We start from the raw sequence: 22,948 nt of genomic DNA on the forward strand, positions 1-22,948 counted from the left end.
GTGTTTGTTGCAATGTGCAAGTGGTTATTTTAGATGCTCTGTTTACTACTACTGCAAACAGAATATAAAAACTCTACAGCTACTTTGTTGCACATATAAGCCTTCATCTACACAAGCACAAGCAGGCTGCTCCCTTATTTTCCAAAGGCTTTGCCTTTTTGAAAGAAATAAAAATATCTTAAAATGAAAATTGGCTTTGGAAAGCTGGCCAGGCCACCCACTGACCAAAGTAACCATAGCCAGAACATTAGGACAGCAGCCAATGATTTAAAATTTGTTCTTTAATTTTTATTTCTAAGGATGGTTCAGTTACAACGTATTTACAAAAAGAGACCTTCCTTACAGCATTCAAATGATCTGTAGGGTTTGACAGAAGAAAGCCACAAATATCAGAAAAATTGTGCCACTGAGTTCATCTCTGACTTGCTTGCTTTCCCAATGGACCATTGATTCAAACGAAAAGTACAGAGAAGAAGTATTTCCACAGTATGTATACAGCAGTATCACCTGGGAAAGTAGCAATATTACAAAGAGTTTTCTAGTTGCCTATCATGGCTGTTCAGAAGAGTATGTATCTTTCAAAAATTAACTAACTCAATGCTGAAGTGTTAAGTAACAGCTCAGTTAGCTGTTTATTCAGGTACCAGATCCTCTATAATTGTAGCATCTAGGAAAATGACTTACATTGAGGTGTTAATAGCAAAAAGCTAATGAAAGGTGACCACATGCAATAAACACAAACAACAACAACAAAATCTGGGAGATAAGAACCACAGAGAAATCTGTCCTTGTTTCCAAATAATCTACAGTAATGACAAAACATGTCTCGGATGCATGGAAGAATTGCTCTTAAACTTGCTCCATTAAGAGTTTAGTGATAAGTTAACACTTCTCCGCAGATCCAAGGTAGAATGAAGTCGCATGGACTTACTGGACGGCAACAAACAAAAATAGCTCTAGCCATCATTTGCCATTAACACATACAGTATCACATGTTCAGTAAATCACAGTATATACTACCCACCCAAGGTATTATAGCAGCTATTCCTTCCGTCCTTTGTGTCTGACCACCTCCAGAGCCGCCTCGCGGTGCATGACAGGCTCTCTCAGGAAGGGTCAACCTGCCACGAGAACCTCAGTGGATTCCCCGTCTAATCAGCTGCTTCGCCAGCTTGTACCTATTTCCACAGAAGAGGTAAGACTAAGTTAGCACTGCTTCTCCCAATCCTCTGCAACCTCTTCATTCCCAATCTTCCTGCTTTTCTCTCAGACTTACTAAAAATACATGTGGGCTGCCTTTGTTTAAGGACATATCAGAAGAGATGTGCTTCAGGAAGGAATATCCTCTGGCAGAACAGGCTACAAGGAACTTGCTGGAGACTGCCTGTTGTGCTAACCCCAAACTCCATGTACTTAACAATTTAAACAGTAAAACTTTCTCTAAATACTGAAATCTTCAATGAAACATTTATAATTGCCAAATCTAATAGCTATAATACCATTTTTTATTTTTAAAAGTTTCTTTATCTTCTTCACAGTCTTCCTGCACATATCACCCAGCTGGATTGCTGAATTTTTCAAAGAATTGCTCTCTATAAAAATGCAAGGGAGTAAGCCTTAAAAGATTTATTTCTTCTCACAATGAAAAGAGGTTTAGCAGCACCTTCCTTATTAGTGGGTAGCCCAGCTGTTATTTTTGCCTAATTGGTTCAAGAGGACCTCTGTTCTTCTTAGGGCAAACACTTCTTACATCATGTGAAGCAGACTCCTTTGTCCATATTAGCCAAACAAAAGCTCGGGCACACTGTAAGTGACAATGCGACTCAATCCCGCACAAATTTGTGACCACTTTGGACACAGTTTTATAACCCCAACATTTATTTCAGAAAAGGGAAGAGCTGCTGATTTACGAATGAGCCCCCACAAACTTTCGCAGAAGAGTGGGCCAGCTTTTATTTTCAGCCAATTACAAGAGTGAAACGTGGCAGATGCTTGGGTAGATGGACACTTCAGGATCCAGGAAAGAGCTGCTGTAGCTTTCAGCAGCAGGTGGCAGTTTGGAATTGTGAAATAAGCCCGCTAGCTGGTCATCTCTAGTATGCTATATATTATATTAACAATGGTTTACATTGGGGTGGTAGCCAAATTATACTGTTAAAAAGAGACTATAAATATTAAGAAATAACCCCAAGAGTAAGCACACTGTGACAAAATACTTTGAAGTCATCTTTTCCTTCTCCTTTTTTTTAATATTCTGAAAGAGTCAGAAATTATTAAGACGCACCACATTCATCAGAACTATTCTTTCTTGCTTTTTGAAGACTTGGGACAGTACTGCACTCTAGCAACCAAGAAAAGCAGCTTAAAAATGAAACCACACACACTAAAGAACAAATGTGTGACAGTGAGTGGACACCTAAGAATCCTCCTTCTAACTTTCCAGTATGTTTATAACTATTACGTCTATATTTTTATACACACGCCTTCTTCAACGCAGGTTGCTCTAGACACATGCAGATCTTCAATTCCTGAGAAGTTAACAACTCTGTATCCTATAGCAAACCTAAGGTTTATCTTAGGTGGTGTAAACGTCTATCTAAATATCTCTCTGGAGAAAAAAAAAATGTTGGTATATGTGCAAAAGTTAAGATTACACAGAAGAATGATCTGGGTGAAGTATGCTCGAGTGACCAATAAGCAGGATTCAGTAAGACTCAAGATCATTAAAAAAAAATAGCTTTCCAGAAACGTTAATCAACAAACATCTGCTTATAGAGAAATTCGCATGTGAAACACCTAAGGTGGTAGTTTTTCAAGTGCATGCATGACTATCTGGAAAAATATAAAAGGGATGGTCACACAGCACACATCCCGCACTTCAGGGAGGAAAAGCTTCATTTCCCACCCATTTGCTAAAAGCTGTAGTCTTCAACTGCAAGGCATTTCACCAAAGTAGGATTTCACGGTGGGAGAAATATCCCTAGACACTTTCCTGTAAAAGTGTGTAAAAATAAAGGAGAAAAATCTGTGATTTTGATTGGTGCAAAACAGAAGGAGAAGCAGCAGCATCCTAGCATGGATAAGAAAACAAAATGGTGACAGCAGCAGCATGCCCTCCAACACAGGCACCACAGAAACAGGAGGAGAGCGCTCTGACAGCCCAAGCAAGGAAAGTAGCTACACAGGCCACCAGCACAGAAGAGAGGAAAAGATTGCCAAACTTCTCTGCACTCTTCCTCCTTAACTAAAAGAACTAGTCTGACTGAGAATTAGCAACCACAAACACTACTTGTTTCAGAGCAGAGGAAACCCAGGCACACAGACACCTACCCCTCAAGTTAGAAGTTATTTTGTTTGAAGGATAAAGTATTGCAGAAATAAAGAACAACAGAAATGGGAAAACAACAACAACTATGAGATTGTTCTGATAGTACTCATATCTATATATTAATACAATTCACATGTTCTTTTATATGTACCATTACAGAGTACTGTGGGAAGTAGTATCTTTCCACTACTAAGGAGAGGAAAAGGGTCACTGACAGCCTGAATCTCTAAAACTAAAGAGCCAGCAGCAGGCCCTGTAGAGATCAAACCTATACTAGTCTTTCCATACAGTTCTGAAGCCAGACAGGCTATTTTAAGGTATGGGATGGGAAAAGAGGGAAGGAGGATGGGAAAAGAGGGAAGTCAAATTAGCAAAAACTGCTTAACAGGAGGAAAAAAAAAAAAAAAAAAAAAACTACACTGATTAGCATGTAGCATCATGCCCTTAAACATATCTGTGCAACTTTCCTATTTCAGCTAATTCACCTCAATTCACCTACCCCACCTGAGTCATTTAATTCTACAGCTAGAGACTTCAATTTTCTCACCTATGGACAGAAGCTGCACTGTCAACTAGATCAGTATTTTCTGTCTACACCATATGTTGAAAGAAGTGTAGCAACCCTACTAGGTCTTCTGATGGGAGGTAGAAACCCTACATAGCAACAGTCACAAGGAGATTAATGCACTTAGCTGTAGCTGAGTGCTGGCTAACAACAGCCGAGATAAAAGGCTTTGCGGGAAGGAGGAGACATCCGTCAAAGAGGCTGCAGAGCACCTTGCACAAGCTCCTTAGCAGCAACTTGGCAAGAAGCTGCCATAAGGACAGACTCAAATATCTTGAAAAGGTCAGATAAACCAAGCCAATGCAGCTAGCTGTTCCCCCATGATATGAAAGACAGAACAGATTTTTTTTTTTAAGGAATGAATAAATATGCGACAAGATGGGCTTAACAGTCACATGCTAAGTAACTGCATTCAGAATCATCTCTGCATCATGCCCTACACGTTGGCTTACAGTCATTCCTACAAGTCACCTGTACATGTATTGTAAGGCTCTAAGCTGGGCAGAAGATACCAAAACCCAGTCCTTTATCAGCCTTTTTGCGCAGAGAAGTCTTGAAGTTTAAACAAAACTTTGCCTTGAACATTTCTTTACATACCTGAATTTGGCAGTATTTATACATTAACAGACTTCACCCTTACTAACTGATGCCATATTTTGCTGCTTCACCATGATGAGGTGTATAAACCCAGTAATTTTGTATATGGAATGGCTTTACTCAGGGTAATCCATCCAACATCTATTCCATGTGATGGATCCTATGGCACAAGTCTGCTCTGAAGCTCTCTACAATCTGCAATGGGCTTGGAAGCCAATGCACATCTGTTATAAGCAGTTCATGGTCCACATTAACATGGGTTTACAGCACCACTGGGAGCACATGACTTATATAAGCAAACCACAATATTTTCAACATCTTTTCTTAATTCAGTTGCTAGCCAATAGACAAGCCCTCCCACAAAAATCTAACCTACTGAAACAGAACCTACGATGTCATGGTTGTACAAGCCACTAGAAGAGGGGTAGCACTATGTATGGAAAGCCCAGTCCGAAAGGTCCTACAGCATCCTCACAGTCCAAAAGCAAGGTACAGAGACAGTTTCAGCTCCTTAGAAGGAACCAGGGCAGGGAGTCTTTGTCTCAAGTGGTTCCAGGCTCCCTGGAAGTGCAAAGTTACAACAACAGATAAGGTGACAGTGATGATGCATCATATGAGTAGAAAGGTCTGAGACTGGGTGGGGGAAATGACAATTCTGTCAGTCACCTGTCCAGCAAGAAACATTAATCCCTCCCTGTGAGGCCTAGTGCAACTCTAAGGGTTCCCCTGCAGACATCAGCTTACATCCCAATGCATCTTGATGTATCATCACCTCTATGCCTCCCTGGCCCACGGAAACGCAGTGTTCTTAAGCTCACCAACGCAATCTTAAACGCGTAATATTAGCACAAAGTTCCTCATTTTAATTTGGCTGATACCCAAACAATGTACCCTGCCACCTCGCAGAGATCGGGTCTACTGTTTCCTCAAAAACATAGCTTTAATCAGGCACAACTGTTAGGTAGCCCAGACAGACTCACAGAAGACACTGTTTAACTGCGCAAGAGATTGTTACTCGCAATGATAAACACTAATCAGAGGATCTAATTTAACAAGTGAAAGGAATATAAAATAGCTATTGTGTTGTAACAGAAATAACCTTCATAAGCATCCTTCAACAAACAAGCAAAGGTGCTTTTCACTCTGGAAGCCAGAAACACGCTCATGAAACAGCCATGGCTCTTCTTCCCCTTTTCATAAAGCACTGTCTTCTTGGCACTCTGTCAAGCATGCTCCTTTTTACATCCCTGGCTTCATCACAGGTTCAAATCATAGCCCATCATAATCCCAGGAATTATATACAAGTTGGTTTGGTTTTGGTATGTCCAGAAATATCATCTAGTTGTCCAAAGTGTTCCCAGTGTTTCATTGTATAGGCATTTCTGGGTTAAAAGTCAAATTCATTTTACTGAGGTTTCAGTAATTTCTGTAATTTTTGTTCCGGCTCTGTTTACTGGATAAACACTAAAATAACATAAAGCAGCAGTCCGCTTTCAAAGACACCAACAACTTATCTAGAAGTCGTAGATACCTAATGCAAAACACAGATACCTGGAAAGTATAGCTTGCAGCTGCTAAGCTGACTTAAGAGGCAGCACATCCTTCATGCAACAAAGTACATGTTGCCTAGCTAAACCAATCCCTTAAAGAATCAATATTCATTGCACCCAACTGCAGCTGCTACACATACAAAAACAAATGCTCCAAATCTACAACAGAGTAAATGGATCATCTCCATCCAGATGTTAATGTGTAACATGGAGCCTCGTATGTAATGGACTTGCAATTAATGCATGCTTACTTTCTTAACCTTACGGATCAGATCCTGTACTTTTCTACACAAGTTAGACTGACCATATCGCTGGAAGGTTCCTGACCATCTTCTGAAATGCTCCTGCCTCATCATGTGCTGAAAGTTCCTAAAAACCAGCAAAAAGCGTTAGCTACCTCTTTATCACAAAGCTCATATTGCCAAGATTGCCAAGATGAATATAACTTGAGAATGGTTGGAGGTGGCGAAGGAGGAGGAGCAAACACAAGTAGGACTCCTTCCTTTACTCTTTCCATAACTTCAGCCTCCTGATCTGTTTTTTCCCCCCAACATAAACCATGCTCTACAGCAGTCAGGGAAAACACTAACTTTGCATAAAATACAGTTAATGTTCAGACTAGAAGTTGGTGGCTCGCTATTGATTAGGGTATTTTTTTCCACCACTAGGCCTGAAGCAATACAATGACCTCAAAGTGCTCTCACATGCTAATAAAACAAAGGAACAGCTATAATTGTGAGCCAAAGCTTCTAGCAAATAAATATATTTATCTTCTAGTATGTTTGAAAAGCTGGAAAATTTGAATTCCAGAAGGTTTCAGCTTCTAAAGAATTGCCTAACCATTTTCTAATTCACTGTCCTACAGCCCATTACAGACCTGCTTTCCAAAAGCTCCACAATCTTGCACACAGCAATGCCCAGAAAATGCAAAAGAGGCAGCAGAATCTGTATGTATTCAGAGGAAAAAGGAAACAAGTGCAGCTATTCCCTCTCACTGGATACGAGGAGTTTTGTTACAAATGAAACTGAGAAAAAGACACAAGGAACAGATAGTTCAACAGCAGTCCAGGGGCTCTGCTCCCACTTCAAGAATTTGTTCTCCTCCTTCCCAGTGCCAAACACATTTAACATGGAGAGCATATACAGAGCAGAATTAGGCCCAAGATGTTTATATAGCAGATGTCCAGAACCCAAGTTACACAACTGCCTCTCCGAACGCACACAGCCTTTATGTCACTGCCCAAGCGACATGCTTATCAGGCTTTTTGGCAGGACTGTAAACAAGGCATTAAAAGATTTAGCACTAAAACACTGCAAGAGGTAACACAAGAAAATACATGGGCAGTTTGCACAGTATATTTAACAGCACCACACTTCCGAGAATACATACACAGAGATGAAAACCAAGTAAAGACAGACATTGCTTTGGTGTGAGCATATGCAACACCTTGCCTCCTCCAGCATTAGTGTCATCAACTCAGAAGAAAATTATCAAAAATGTAAGACTCCAGCATACTCTGACTGCCTTTACAGAAGCCAGCTACTTCAAACTAAACTACACAAGTCTATAAAGTTGCAGTAATAAATTTACTCATACACCGTTTTGATAAGCCAGCCTTAAGTAATAAATAGATCTTCTTCTACCAAGCGAGAAGGAGCAGCTGGCAAAAAAGCTCATCTCTCAGAGAAGTATAACCAACTTAGAGGCTTTATATTCCAGAGGTAATTCTGAGAGAAGTTTCAAATAGAGGACTGGCGATGATTCTTCCTTTTTTCCTGGTACACTGGTTACATATTCTGATTTCGATTTTTTGGTGTCAATTTCTATTTTCTTGGTGCCACCAAGTGGCAAAAATATGTATTGCCATTTTACATGCAAAAGCCACTTTCACTCCATTCTAAGAAAGGCTACACATTGTAAGGTAAAACACTAACATCTGAAAGTGAAACTTGGTGTGCATTGTATATATTTATACGTACATAGGCTAATAATAATCAATTACACATAAGACCAGAGACATGTTTTAACAATTGCACCATCCTTATCTTTTAAAGAGGCATATTTTTATTCGTATGAAATATATAACTAGGTGTGTTTAAGTAGCTAAAGTGATTAAGTTAAGGGGTTTTATTGCAAGGTATATTGAATATTCGTATTTCAACATTAAACATATTATCTTCATAAAGTAGTTAGATTAAAAATAGTGACACATAAGCAGCTATAAGGAGTAAAAGTCATGAATAACTAGAAGGCACTCATGGTTTAGGAAGGTGTTTGAATCAGCCTTGTCATTATACAGAGGACATCAGAATCTCCCTGCCAGCTTACAGAAGCTCTAGAAAGAACAGGACACAAGATGAATTGGATCTATCCAAAACTAGGGGAAGTGCCCAGCAGAGGATGACCATTCATTTCTCTTCCACCTCCACAGCTACACAGGGTAACACAGAGAAAGGAGAAAAGAAAGCTGACTGCTAGAAACTAGCCTCTGTACATTTATGCTCCCAAGGGATAAGATGCCAGCTGAAAAGCAATTCAGTCTAGTTATTCCCTCCTTTGCGTTGTAAGGAGGGAATGCCAGGGACTGCACAGAATTTGCAGGTGCCAGCTATACATCTCTTCATCCACCAAGGAACCCCCATCTCTACGGGTACCACTACCATAAATTTGTTATTAACTCCCATTGTACTGTCTGAGCAGCATCAGGGAAACAAACATGGCAGAGTATTTATCAGATGTTTCTGAGACTCCTTGATATATTTTTAGTCTGAAAAGCGTGGGTACCAGTGGGTGCGAAAAAAAGATTAGCACTCATGTGAGGTAGCTGGATGAGTAGCTGGTCAACAGCAAAGAAGCAAGAGTCCTTGCAGAAAATGTTAGCAATTGTAGCTGAAGGGCTCAACTCCTCCTAGTTTAATGAGTTACTGTGCATCAGCTGAGCCAGTTACTTACCATGCATGCAAGTGTAGCCTTTCACAACTGCAAGGTAAACATATTAGCATAAGGACTATCACAGATTCAAAGCCAACACGTTTAACCACTGCCACAGTTCAAGTATGCACGCGCAGTTACTACAGCTCAGCTTGATTTGTGTTCATGCCCTAGCAGTTTGCAATGGTTTAATAAAGAAAGTTTTTGAGGCTGAAACTCCAACCACCAGTTTGAAACTGCATCACAGCAGCCTTGCATCATGACTAGAAGACAAAAGTGGTTATGACAAAACAGGAGGTCCGAAGACCATAACCAAATGGAATGCAGGCCTATAAAGAAGTATATTAGTAAAGAATGAATAGCTGGGCTCTCCAACAGAAGGACTGCCAACACACTCAACATCAAGAATGAAAAGCACATTGATAACATGGGCAAGGAAAGGTAGGATACTATTAAAAAGCCACAACAAGCACCAGCCAGCAACCCTACTGATATCACTGGGACTTCAAAAGAAAGAGGTAGATTTACTTTTACAAAAAGTAAAAAGACACTTTAAGCAAACGCTATGCACATTTGTTTGGCCCACACCTCAATTCTCATGAGTAACCTATCCACTATTTTTTGCCAGCCCCTGTTAAAACAGCTCAGCAGGTAAGTTTCATCCCTAGAACCATTCAGAGCCTCTGGACTACTGCCATGCAAAGGCTGCTGCTTGTATGCGCCTTGGTATATTAGCATTGAAGCTCAGCTCTGGAGCACCATAACATATCTGTGCTATACACTGTCAAATAAAGCCAGCATAATAATCCTACTTGTTTGATTTGTGCAGGACAGAAGTACAATACACAGACACTGAATTCACTACAGGAAAGAACAAACCCTTTCCTGCGCTTTATACTTCTAAGCCCTTCTTGGACAAAATACAAATAAATGCAGTTATCACTCTATATTCTCAAGAGCTAGAAGGCAAAAGAGGAAGAAAAAATTGTTCCCTGACTGACAAAGGCTAAGGAGAGTCCACAGAAGTTTGCATGGACTTGCATCCAGTGAGTTAACAGCAGCCTTTGCAGACATACATTGACACGCCAAAGAGTTTTGTTTTGTTTTTTTTTAAATACTGTTCTCCTCCAGCAGTGTGGAGATTTAAGTTTGTATGTGTCTTTCAGCTAGAAAAAGGAGAACAGGTCAGTGGAAGATGCAAGAGGCTGGGAGCCAAAAATAGTTCTAATCCTGTTGTGATTGGAAAGTTAACCTGAGTCTGCCTCTCCCCATGCATAAAATGGGGATAATTAATCCTCACTTAACCATGTAAATTAAATAATGTTTCAACAGTGCTGCAAGTGCCACATATTAATTAATGCCTAGGTAATAAAAAGGGAAGGGGAGAGTGCTCTGCTACTTACCTGTAAGTCTGAGGTTGCGCTGCAATTTTAAGAGAGGAGATATCTGGCACTTAGAGGATGAGATCCTAAACTATCATTCAGTCTTAGAGAAAGATTTATCTCTCTCTCACATATGCACAGCAGCAATCAAGTACATGAAAGCCAAGCACACATCATTTTGCATGTCATATCACTTCTGTGCAACACAGTAAGCAGATGTTAACTAAGGAAATACCATAACTAAATACTCATAACCAAAGGCAAGGCAAACACAGTGAGAAGATCCATACCTTGAACACCTTCCAGAAGCAGATCAACCCCCTTTCTATAAAAGCTGAGGGCAGTTTCATAGTCTTCTTCCTCTTCCTTCTTCAAGGCCACTTTTATCAATTCCCCTGCTTTCTCCAAGTAATCTTGTTTGCCAGGCTTGGGTTTTAAGCTTCCAGTAAACAAACCATGGCTCTCTCTCTCGCCTTCAGTTTTGCTCCACTCCTGCTCAGATGCCACCATGCTTTGTGCTGGGGATTCAGAGGAAAGGCCAACACCAACAGCTCTGGTGGGGGAATTTTGGTTGGATGCCATTCCATCATCTAATTCAGCAAGAGAGTCTACATCAACTGTCAGAGAGATCAGGTCACTGTCGCTGGAGAGTCCTGAAAGTGTAAGTCAAAAGGACATCTATTACTCTAGATTTCTTACACACCATAGCAGCCTCCAAAATTCTTTAATACAACACCTGATGTTCCAGCTCCAATTCAAACTTTAAGTCCAAAGATTTTAAACTTTCTTTTTGCAGCTTCCTGAGACTTTGCACTGAATTTCCCTGTATGCAAGTCTGTCTTAGAAACCCATGGTTTCTGAGAACCTGAAGGCGCATTGTTTTCAAAGCTAGCCACAAAATCCCCAGACCTGGCCTTCATTCTAACATTGGAAGTGAAACAACAACCAACTAATGATCAAATTAAATCTTCAAAGTCCACTCACTAATGGGTTCCAGGAAATTATGAAGCCAATCCTCCCTGTGTGGGTACTCTTAGAAAAGAAAATAAGCAGGAGTCAAATTACTGTCAGAAAAAAACCTAACATACTGTTTTACAGTCAGTTTACTAGTCAGTAAGACATAGCATCACAAAAATAGTAAATTAGGAGGTAGAATTCACACAACAGTTACTACAGGTTCACTTAACTCACAGCTACTGTGTATAGTCTTACTTCATTGCTAACACATGGTAGAATGAATTAGCTCAAATTTCAGTGAAAGACATGAGCTAACATGTTTTATTTTGCATCTTCCACAAACTGAGAGCATATACATTTACTGCAAGCTGGCCTTCAGTAAGTGCTTAAGCCACAGCAACTTAGCAGGGATATTTGTGCATAAGCAGCAGCAAAGACATTTCCCATCTACACCATTTCATTCAGTAACGATTAGCATTCACGAAAAGTGTTCACACATAATTATGACTTTATAATAATCTAAATGCTACAAATGTAACAGAAGTAATGCTTCAATCTCACCTCCACATTCGGACTGGCTGGTAAGTGTCACATCATCAAGCCCACTTAAATCCCTCCGAACTGAAAAGAACAAGAATGACAAAAATGTTTCTGACATCCTTTTACATAACAACGGAATAGCTGTTCATGTATCACCAAAATAAAAGGACATGACCCTATTACACGTAAAAATATATAACATTAAACTGCTCTCAGCCTGGCTATCAGGGATCTTAATTTTGGTATCAAGCCATTACAATTGTGACACTGGTATTAGACTTGCCATTTCTTCTTGCTTTAGAGGTTAAAAACAAAACACAGATACTTGCTTAGGAGGGCTAATTCAAACCTCAGCACCCTATCAACTCACCTAAATTCAAAAGCAGTAACATTTTAAAACCTGTCTCACTGTTCTGATGATTTACAACTAAGGCGACTTAAAACTGGAGAGCCTGGAAAGCTGGGACCAACACCTACACATCAAGAAAAAAATGCCAGCTTTAAGTCTCAAAAACGTCATTCCAGAGTAGTATCCTGCATGAGACATATGGAATGAGCCATGAATTTGGCAGTGCCACCTGGATATCAAGTAGCAGTTTGTTTTATCACCTTGGCACATGTACCCACTGAAGCAATAAACAAGTAGGCAACAAGGTCAAGACGTTATCTGTTTGCATACAGAGAAAGGAAATTCTGAGCTAAAACCTGGTGTCTGTTTTCTTCTGTATTACCAATAGAGTCAAGAGGTTATCCACATTATCAGGTAAAGCGTTCTGACTTATCTTCAAGTTGTATGTGGCAGTAGCGAGGAGTTGACTTAAGGCACCTAACTCAAACTTCCTTTTTGATTTTGCAACTCTAGAAGTAGACGGGTTTTACAATTTATGGAAGAGGAGAAAGAGGGCATGCATCTTCTCACCAAGTACCATAGAAACATCACTTCTCTAAAGCTAACAGCTCCTTTAAGGTGAGCGAGAGGAAAAATAGACGAGAAGGAGCACAGACGACCAGCTGCTGACTTTCTATGAAAAGAAAGGGACAGCGATACTTTGTGACACAAGCCTACTTGAAAGCAGGGGAGAAGATGCACAGAAGACAATGCCCCTAATCTTTTGGGGGGAGGAATGAACATAAGGCAGAATGTCCATGCTGAGAAGAAGCACTGAAAAGATAACTGCCTGTGTAGCCCTGAGCCCTGTAAGAAGGAAGGCAACCTCGTAACAGAAAGTTAGGAGGAAAACAGTAGCCTCATTAATTAGTGTATTAACGATGGGTTGTACACCTGCCCAATTTAGGGGCATGAACATTGAATTTGGATGTTGAAGACTCAGAATTTATGAACTAACATTTAGAGAAGTCAGATAATTTTGTTCAGGGAAGAAAAATTGTTAGTTAGGGAATAAACAGGTGGAATTAGAACTGATTGAGCATGTAGATAGAGAAATTAAATGGAAAAGCTGGGGTTTTGTGGGGAGGATGTGCTGGCCACCCATACACATATACATCTACAATAGATTTCAGACAGACTCAAGTTCCCTTCCCTATAGTCCAAACTCATGTTTGCTTTATTCCTGCAGCCAACTTGATCAAAAGCTGCGTGAACACAGCTAGTGTGGCACAGAGCCTGAGCTAATAAACTTTGCTGAGGGACAGGGCTTACAGCCCAGGTCTAGCACCACACAAACCATAGTCATAGGGCTTCCAACCAGCCTGAAGGCTAGGAAGAGTCTGAACTGTGTATGTTTATTTCTAGGAGGAGATGGCAATATTTCTTCCTATAACATAATGCATTTAGAAAAAGAAAAAAAAAAAGCAGACTGCAGCCAGTTCACTGATCTAGCAGTAGTTGCAATTGCCTTACACAAGGCCATAGGGTCACCACCTACCATTAACATGCATCAGGTAAGCAATGGTCTTGATACTTCTCAGCAAGAGAGTTTGGGGGAACGGTGCCCATGTGGAGGCCCTTGAATGACCACAAAAACTAACACAGGGAACTAGATGACAATTAACTATAATAATCAGACTTGGAAAAATTCAATGCAGGTAGGATTCCCTCGGGGAAGGAAGGGAGAGAACTTAGAACTGAGTACTGCCACTGCCATCTAGAGGACTGAACATGGCTGTTTCTTCCTCTCCCTAGTTCCCCCCAGATTTGGTTTTGAACATGTGGAAACTACACAGGTTTGAGAAAGGATAACTCCACAGAAGTCACATTCAGCATCTGGAATTCCTGTGTGCATAGTTGTTGCAAATATCCCCCAAAATCACTCTAGCCAGTTCAGAGAAAGCGTATCAAAGAACCTTTCCACTTTATAGAATGTCCAAGAGACAAAAGGTTATCTCACATAAAGCAAATTGTTTTCTCCTCATAAAAACAAGGCCCTCATGACTGAAGAATAGAAACATTTATGTTAAGCATTTTTAGAAGCAATTTTTATATAAAGGCAAAGTGTAAAATGGGTGCTTTATCAAAATCTGAAATCTTTAAATTTCACATAAATAGTGCTCCTTTAGGCTCTATTTATGATAGCTACTCTCTGCAATCAACCCTCTGTATTAGTTCCTTCACAGAAGGACAAAAGATTGTGGGTATATTAATTCATGAACATCATAGAAGCTATTGCAAAACAAAAATGCAAAACTGGTTGCACACATAGAAAATATTATATAACTGAGGGCAAAGAGCCAGACATTAAGAGATTCCAATGGCAAATCACCCAACTTGCAACCTTCAAGGAGAGAAGGGGGGGATGGGGGGGAAGCACCATTGTTAGTAAAAATAAGCAATTCTTATTATTTGAGCAGAATTTTACCAAACCAAGTTCTATGCCAGAAACAGACCACAGAAAATTTAATACAGGCATACCTCGGAGATATTGCGGGTTCAGTTCCAGACCACCACCATAAAGCGAATATTGCAATAAAGCAAATCACACAATTTTTTTTGTTTCCCAGTGCATATGAAAGTTATGTTTACACTATACTGTAGTCTATTAAGTGTGCAGTAACATTATGTCAAAAAAAAAAATCAGTGTACAAAATGTGACACAGAGACATGAAGTGAGCACATGCTGTTGGAAAAATGGCACCAATAGATTTGCTCGACACAGGGTTGCCACAAACCTTCAATTTGTAAAAAAAAGTAATATCTGCGAAGCGCAATAAAGCAAAACGCAATACGAGATATGCCTGAAGTTAAATACCTCCCAAATAAGCTTTATAACCATTTGTGTAATACCACGTATTTATATATCAGCATAAAACAGCTCCAAAGGAAAATTTTTAAGGATTGGAAAAAAATTTTCTCAGAAAGATTGCGTATCATCATCTAGCAATCACCATGCAGACATGCTGAGGCTAGCTCAGCTACCAAAGGCAGATGGGAAGCCCTAGCACAGTCTTTATTTAGGTTGATGCACCTGATCTTTCAGCTCCGCTACTTAGTGCGAGAGAAGTGCCACTAAAATTACACTACATCTGGTATCCAAGCCAGCACATACATCTCTACAGTGTGCTAGATAAGTGCCGTCCCAGGAAGAAGGAAGCATCCACTGTTGTTCTAGCACAACCAGAAAACGTTAGCAAGCTAAGGGAGGGATTTCCAGTTTTTCAGTTGAACATAGTCCACACTGGCTCTAACACGGTGTTTCAGACTTTCAAGAACATGGAATTCTTTTCAGGAAAATAAAAACACTAGCACTTATAGTAAAAGGATTAAACAAATTACATATCTCCAAGCCCTGCAGTAGGCTTTAGCCTTCCCCACTACCATATGCCCAGTCCAGGAGACATCCTCATTTTTTTAAAAATATGATACACTACCTCTCTTCTGGATTTTACCAAGCAGTGAAGCCATGGTGATATTTAGAGCATCTACAGCTGAATTAGAACCCTCCAAAATCAATGGGGCAGTTCAAATCTTAGACCTATTTTTCATGCTCTAGGCACATTCAGACAGTCATCTTTGTACTGATCAACCTTTAATACAGTTTTAAAATTATTTGCAAATATTTACGGTTAGAGATTTAGGGCACGATTAGTAGTGAACACTACCAGACTGTTTGCCCAACCCTTTGGAAGCAGGCAGGATTTTTTATATATATATAATTTAAACTGGAGGGTTCAATTCCCAGTGGCACCAAGAGGAGTTCATTTGGAGTGATGGAGCACTAGGATTTCTAAAGTGGACCAGACAAACTCCCAGAAAGTTTATTGTTAGAAGTAAGCTTCCAGTGGGGCAGACAGAACTCTGCTGAGCCCGACTTCTCCTTTCTAATCCTAGTTCTAGCATTTCTGTCATACACAAAGCAAAGAGAAACCGGATGCTAATGTTCCCACAAATATGGCACTAGCCATTTATGTGCTGCTTTAAAACAAATCAAGCTATAAGGTTACATGAAAAAGAAAGCAAACCTTCAGAGCTGCAGTCAGACAGGTTGTCAGTCAGAGAATCAGACAGTGGCTCAACAGGACCAATCAGTTCAGAACCATCATGCACCTCCCCACCCTGAAAAGGAACAGGGAAAGGAAATAAATTTATATTGATATTTAGCTGCTGTGCAATACCAAAATCTCATTGTATAGCAGTGATATTCAAAATTAAATTTTCCTAACTAATAAGTGCTCTGTTACTTTAGAGTTAATGCATTTAATTAAACTGTATAAACTTGCAAAATTAGCTTGGGGTTTAATCCTAGTGCTACTCTAACCTATCTGACAAGTAGGCAACCTGCTGGTATGGTTTCTCACAGATTTCTGGGGGTGAAACAAAACCTGACTGAATCCTTCTAACTTAACGACACACGTTTTAAGTCATACAATTCACAGTGTGCCCCTCTAAAGAGCCAAAGCAAAACAAGAGCTTTGCTGAAGGCCACCTTTGGTACCACAATTTTTTTTTGTTGCATCACTTACGAAGGTGTCTAAACAGCTTGTTTTCAGCTTTCAAACAAGAGCCCTGAGACATACATGTTGCAGCAGCTCTGCCTGCTACAGCTTTGTGGGGAGAGTGCCCTGGGTCAGCAGGTCCCTCATGAAAAGTCTTTGCAGATCAGACAAACAGCCCACCCAGCCCAGCATCCTGAGCTCAGTCACAGCCAAGACTGGACACATGGGGAAGATCGTAAAGTACAGGGCCAGCATGAAAGGATAACATGATTCTCTCCCAAGTCGGGAGGGAAGCAGAGGAGAGTGAAGTAACAGGAACAATTGCATGAGAAATCACCTAAACGGTTTTCAAAAATTTCTGCTTGACATTCGAGGTGCCAACTTTCCATACAAATCAATTAGAAACCACACCACATCCAAGGTAGTGTTACAAACAGGCATTTCTAATCTGTCCTGAACTAGCCCAGCATGTTTTCACATTAGTCAGCCCGTCTTTCTTGGGTCAATAAATACACAGATACACATAGCACGCCCTCCAGCTGGTTCTAAGACTTAACTGTCCAAGTCTGCCTTCCCCTGGTTATTTGTACAAAAAAATCTGAAAAAGAACAAAACGACCAGTGAGCAGAGCTGAAGGAAACTAGCTGAGCTGGTGAAAACACAGTGGTGAGTGATCAAAACCAAAGCCTTTCCCACAGAAAAATGTGAAACAACACAAGGTAACAAAGGGGGCTTAAGTTTTGACACTTGCATAATTCCTCTTGCAGATATACTTAACTCCTATAAAAATCAATGCCTTTCGAGTTTATTCATTACCTTATAAGTACAAAAAAGTCCGTGAGAAGGCTAAAATTTATATATTTTTGTTAAACAAAGAAGGATGTTTGTTTAGAGGTCTTTCCCCAAAAGAACAGAAATATTTCCAAAGAATTTAAAAAGCGCAAATGCAATTAAACTACAATGTAAAATATTTTAACTGAGTCCCCTATTTATTGTTGCTACCAAAGCTGAATGAAAGTTTTCCTGAGTATTATAAAGGACTTTGCAATAAATGCAACGCGAAAATGAGTGAGGATTTTTATACTTCACTTTAACTTTGCTTTTCCATATATATAAGATTTGAATATACTTAGCACCTGAATACACTTATGTCCCAAATCTCAGATAGATGAAAATTCACTTGTTTTCAGGAAGTTACTATGGTGTTTACAAATTAAAACATGCTTACATGTTTACAGAAGTGTTGGACTAAATAAATTGAGTACTGAAAATAAGGAGATTTGAAGAGCTATAGAAAACAAACTGCCTCAAATGCAGTACAGTAAAATTCCTGATCTAAGCTATATTCTGGAGAATGGTTCTCATGTCAGCATTCAAGCAGCACATGTTTGACTAGTTATATGCGAAGTTTGCTGTTATGGATCTCAATCCATAACAATAGGCCAGAAGAAAACAGTCTAGCTAATATTCCTACCTTTGGTTCAAAGCTATAAACACCTGCATAAAATACAGAAATAGTTACAGGGTTTTTTTGTTTTTTTTTGTTTGTTTTTTTTACTTCCCAGCAGAATACTTGGATTTAACACCACTGGTTTTCCTCATCATTCGATAAGCAAAAATTCTAAATCCCTGCACCTGAACTTCCTATAAAACTTTTCAGCTCATGGAGGCGTGGCACCCAATCAGCCCACAAGCACTCCACAGTTTATAAAGTAAAGCAGAATCAGCACTACACTTTAATCACACCAGTAAGAAGCACATACTTCTGCAAATACTAACAAACCTTAAAAAACTCTTCAAGTTGTTTGCTATTATAGAGAGCAGGGATGTTAGCAGAAAACTGCAACAGATCTTCAGCACATTGCCTTCGTTCTTCAATCACAGTTTCATCAAATCGCCCTGGAACAGACATGTGAATTGACAATTTTAGAAATAGCTACACATTTATTCTGCAACAGCAACAACAGAAACCAAGACAAAAGCCATCTTCCAGAGACAATGCCCTGAATCTATGAAAGTCACTCCAACACTTCAGGAGAACACAGCAAATCTTCATACTTCCTATTCTCAATTGTCCCTGGAGTCCCATCTTCTGCAGTCCACTCAGATGATGAAAGCTGGCAGTTACAACAAGAATCCTTAGCACTCTCATTGTAAGAATATGTGAGGCAACACTCTTGATTAGCCAAGAGACACTAATGGATGTCCAGTGTTATCTAACAGTAAATGATATGTGCACAATTTGACAATATGCCAGTCAGTGTCAGCCTTGATTACGGCCCAAATCCTGTTAGGAGCTGAGCATTCTTCACGTGTTCTCAAGAACAATGAACAATATGAGCAGACAGTAAAGGAGATGCTGCAAAAAACTCCCAAATAGATAATCAGCTCCAAGGTCCCATCTATGGAGACAAACTGTAGGGGAGCTGATGAACAGAAACAGGTCCTTACTGAAGTCCTGCTACCAGACACTGAAGCTGTCCTCCAAAATAGCTCCACGCAAACGGGGTCTCATCTCCTCCTGGATTCAAGAAGTAATTAGAGCTGGGAGGCAGTTCGGTTACCAAAAACATATGATCCTTTTCTTTTCCCTACCCACCACCCAAGACATTCCCATTAGAAAAAGATATTTAAAGAACAATCCCATAGTTCACCTCAGAGATTCGCTCCTCGGGAGGAAGAGCCCTTGGACTATTACCTTAAAAATCATGTTCTTCACAATTGCACACAACTTCTTTTAGCTTTTCATATCAACATCACTTTGTTGTTGAAATAGTTACAAGTTTACCAAAAGAAAAGGGCGGAGGTTAACAATAATAATTGGAAGAGAATAGAAGAGAGAGTTGAAACAGCTACACAGAGAAAAAAAGAACTGAGAAGACAAGTTCAAGAAACAGTATTGCTATAGCAGCATGATGGAAAAAATAAGAACCACTTGTGACAGCTCTGTGGCATTAACTTTGAAGACGACAAAAGATACATTGAATACAGAAGCAAAATTCATTTACGCTCAGAGCAAACAAAAAAATAATCCCAGAAGAAAGCATCAAAGCAGTATTCTTTCCAGAAATTCTTTAAGTAAATATGTCCTTCCTACCTGCTACAACAAAAAGAAAATAAGCTAGAAAGACACGTACATACCCACAAGAAAGATCAAAAACTAAAGCTTTGAGGGGTTATTTCTTCCATGAAGGAAAAAAGAGAGGTTGCTGGATTAGTTTTCGGCTGGATCAGTTCTGTGATGTGTCCACCATGCTCATTCAGCTGCACAAACATTAGCAGCAGTACAAAAAAAAAAAAAAAGCCACAACAAGCAAGCAGGAAGAAGGCAAAGGCAGCACTGGAATCAGGCCATGTTAAACTGTTCAAACTACCTACATTTTCAGAGCAACACTGAGTGTGTTATGACTTTTACTTCATTCCAAGCAAAACAGGACAACACAAAAAAAACAATTTCACTCAGTAAAGTGCAGCAACATAGACCAGTTAGACAAATCTACAAAATAACACAAACACTGATATACATCAGTTGCAAAAAGGCAAGCTCCTAACAAGATCAGAAACCTACAACTCGTCCTCTTCCACACCTTCCCAGGACTCCCACTGGGCCCAAGGCAGTGCCTGCCACGTGCACGGGGCAGCAGTGCTTGCAAGCTGACCAGCGCACACGTGCCAACGGGCCAGGCAGCAGCAAACAGCCCGGGCAGAGCCGGTCCTGCCTGTCTCGCCGCGGCACCTCGGCCAGGGCTCTCCCCTTACCCAGCCACCATTTCACATACTCTGCAGGAACATAATCACATTCGCAGGCACCGTTCCTCTTAAATTTTGCTGAAATTAGCCAACAGGTATGAAAGTCTGACAGCACATAAGCCTAATTTTCTCAGGAAGCTGAGCTTAAAAAAAATAAATAAATAAATTTGAACAGAACCATTAAAATATTAGTCACTGTCACATTTTCCAGCTCATCAGCCTCATCGTACACTATTAGGATAACCAGTTACAGGACTCGGGGGCAAGAAAGTGAAATAGAGTATGACACCAGTTTGTTCACAGGCTACCTGATATCTCACAGGCAGTTTTAGATCCAGCTACCCGTACCTTCTCCCATGCGCCCCCCTTTTTTTCCCCCCCTCCTCTCTATATATTTTTTCAGGCAAGCTTGGACTACTCAGCACTTCGAAAATCTGATTGAGAAGAGAGGGGCGAATCAAAGGTATTTAGATACCCAGCTGATGCTTCAAACATTTCTACCATAAAGTCTTTCTAGATCTAAACCAATGTTATTTCTGCTTTTCTTTACATCTCTTGGCCAAATGAAAATGTCATTACTAGAATCATGTTTTTCGGGGATTTTGGGAAGTGCCAAGCACGATTTTAGCACATAAGAAATGCACTAGCAAGATTAAGCTATTCCTCCAGCAATGATCCATTGATAATTTCTTACATATGTTGAAACCAAACGCAAATCCCTTCAAAGAGAATCCACAGCTCTGTTGCTGGAGCAGATTTAAAAAAACTAAACACCTAGCAAGGTTTGTGTTCATTTTTCAGAACACTTCCAACAATACAGGACAGCTAATTCTTAAAGAATATGTTACTTTATTTGGTAATTTCAAGTCCAAACAGTATCCTTATCTGCGTTTTATAATCTGAACAATCTTTCTAACTCACTGCAAGCAAAAATTATAACTTAAATATCAATATTTGTAGGGTTTTTTTTTTTAAATAAACCCAAAAAGGGGAGGAGTATTTTATATAATAGAGTACATTGGTACAGTTGTTAGAATCATAAGAAATGCTGAAAAGAGATTCTGGTAAAATACAGCATATAGCCAACATATGGAACACTTAAATAGTCCAATAAAAAAGTACTTTGAAAATACCAAAAAGTGATTTTGATGCATATTAGAGAATGAGAGTAATCACTCCCCAGAAATAGATTACAGCTGCATAACAATTCAGAGAAGTTTTAACAGCTGGATCTGTTATCACCATTTTAGATTCCCATGCTCCAGGTCATTATTTTTTTTCCCTGTAAGATGGGTGGAAAAGGGCCAGGCGAAGCTCAGGAAAAGCAAAATAATTGCTTCCCTCCCCCACCTCATCAACAAGTTTCACCCTTTGATGTGAGCAGCCCTATTGTAACAGAATGAAAATACATGAACTTGCACATTATCGTTTTCAAAAGCTGTGCTGCAAAACATGCAGTACAAATAGTCCAGTTCTGCAGATGCAACAAATGTCTGGTTGCACCAAATATGGAAGCGTAGCATGACTCATTCATTTTCAAACACTTCTCAGTTCTCCACGCCACCTCCAAAAACTCTGAATGCTGCACTTGAGAGTCTGCTCAGGTTTAACACTTCCAGTACAAACAGATAATAAGTCTGACTGTCACCACCAACAATGCTCACTTGTAAAGTATACTCAACACAAAATGATATGTATAGTTAAAGCATACACATTAAAAAATAAAATCAGCGAACTGCCAGCAACTACTGGCGATGCTAGTAAGTAACTAAGTTAAAAACTGCTACAAGCCAGACATCACTACAGCAGAGACGCTGCAGAAATGCTCTATTAAAGCAGCTTGAAAGCAAAAGATTTCACTAGAGACTGATCTTGAAGTTCAACATTAACTGAGACTGAAAATAAATGTCAGAATGTCGTAATCTTAATAGATTATAAAATATTTTATTTTGTCTTCTAGTACAAAAATTATTAGGACGCATCTTCTGAAAATAAATGTTTTAAATGGAAATAAAACATACAGCAGCTGTGAAGTGTACAAATGAGATGGAAGGCTAAATAGTAAAATTTTATGCTTTAAATAGAAAGATAATTTTTAAATTCAAGAAGAGTCAGACGTCTCTGTTCCTTTCATCTACGTACTAATCATTTTAAGCTTGTTTCTACATTACCTCCTCTCTCCTGTATTCTTCTGTGGTTCTTCTCTTCATTCAAATGTAGTGGGCTTTGTTTTGTTTTTTATTTTTCATTTCAAAGAGCTTTTTGTAAATAGCTACATTGAATAATTCTGTAGATTTCCTTCTGTTACAGTGTACTTTGCAGTCACTTTTGTTCACCCCATACAACAGAAGAAGCATGTCTTTCAGAATGGATTTCACTCACAATTCTTTCCTTGCTTACAGAGTTTGTGTAAAAACAGCTAGCAGGAGACTTGCATTTCTGTCAATTTAAAATTAT

The 22,948-nt window shown here is 39.6% G+C and overlaps 1 protein-coding gene across 9 annotated transcripts in view; it reads right to left on the reverse strand.

Moving 5' to 3' along the window:
* Positions 1-22,948, reverse strand: part of RPS6KC1 (ribosomal protein S6 kinase C1) — an 88,472-nt gene that overhangs the window by 54,312 nt on the left and 11,212 nt on the right. For all 9 annotated transcript variants that reach the window (XR_010883679.1, XR_010883680.1, XR_010883681.1 and 6 more), the window contains 4 exons: positions 18,525-18,640; positions 16,268-16,361; positions 11,873-11,932; positions 10,645-11,007 (listed from right to left, as the gene is read on the reverse strand). Coding sequence is in view for 6 of the 9 variants with exons in the window: in XM_067293063.1 (XP_067149164.1) it covers positions 10,645-11,007; positions 11,873-11,932; positions 16,268-16,361; positions 18,525-18,640 (633 nt within the window). In the remaining 3 variants the exon portion in view is untranslated. The remainder of the gene's footprint in view (positions 1-10,644; positions 11,008-11,872; positions 11,933-16,267; positions 16,362-18,524; positions 18,641-22,948) is intronic.

The sequence above is a fragment of the Apteryx mantelli genome, chromosome 3, assembly GCF_036417845.1.
Source record: "Apteryx mantelli isolate bAptMan1 chromosome 3, bAptMan1.hap1, whole genome shotgun sequence".
Lineage (NCBI taxonomy): Eukaryota > Metazoa > Chordata > Aves > Apterygiformes > Apterygidae > Apteryx > Apteryx mantelli.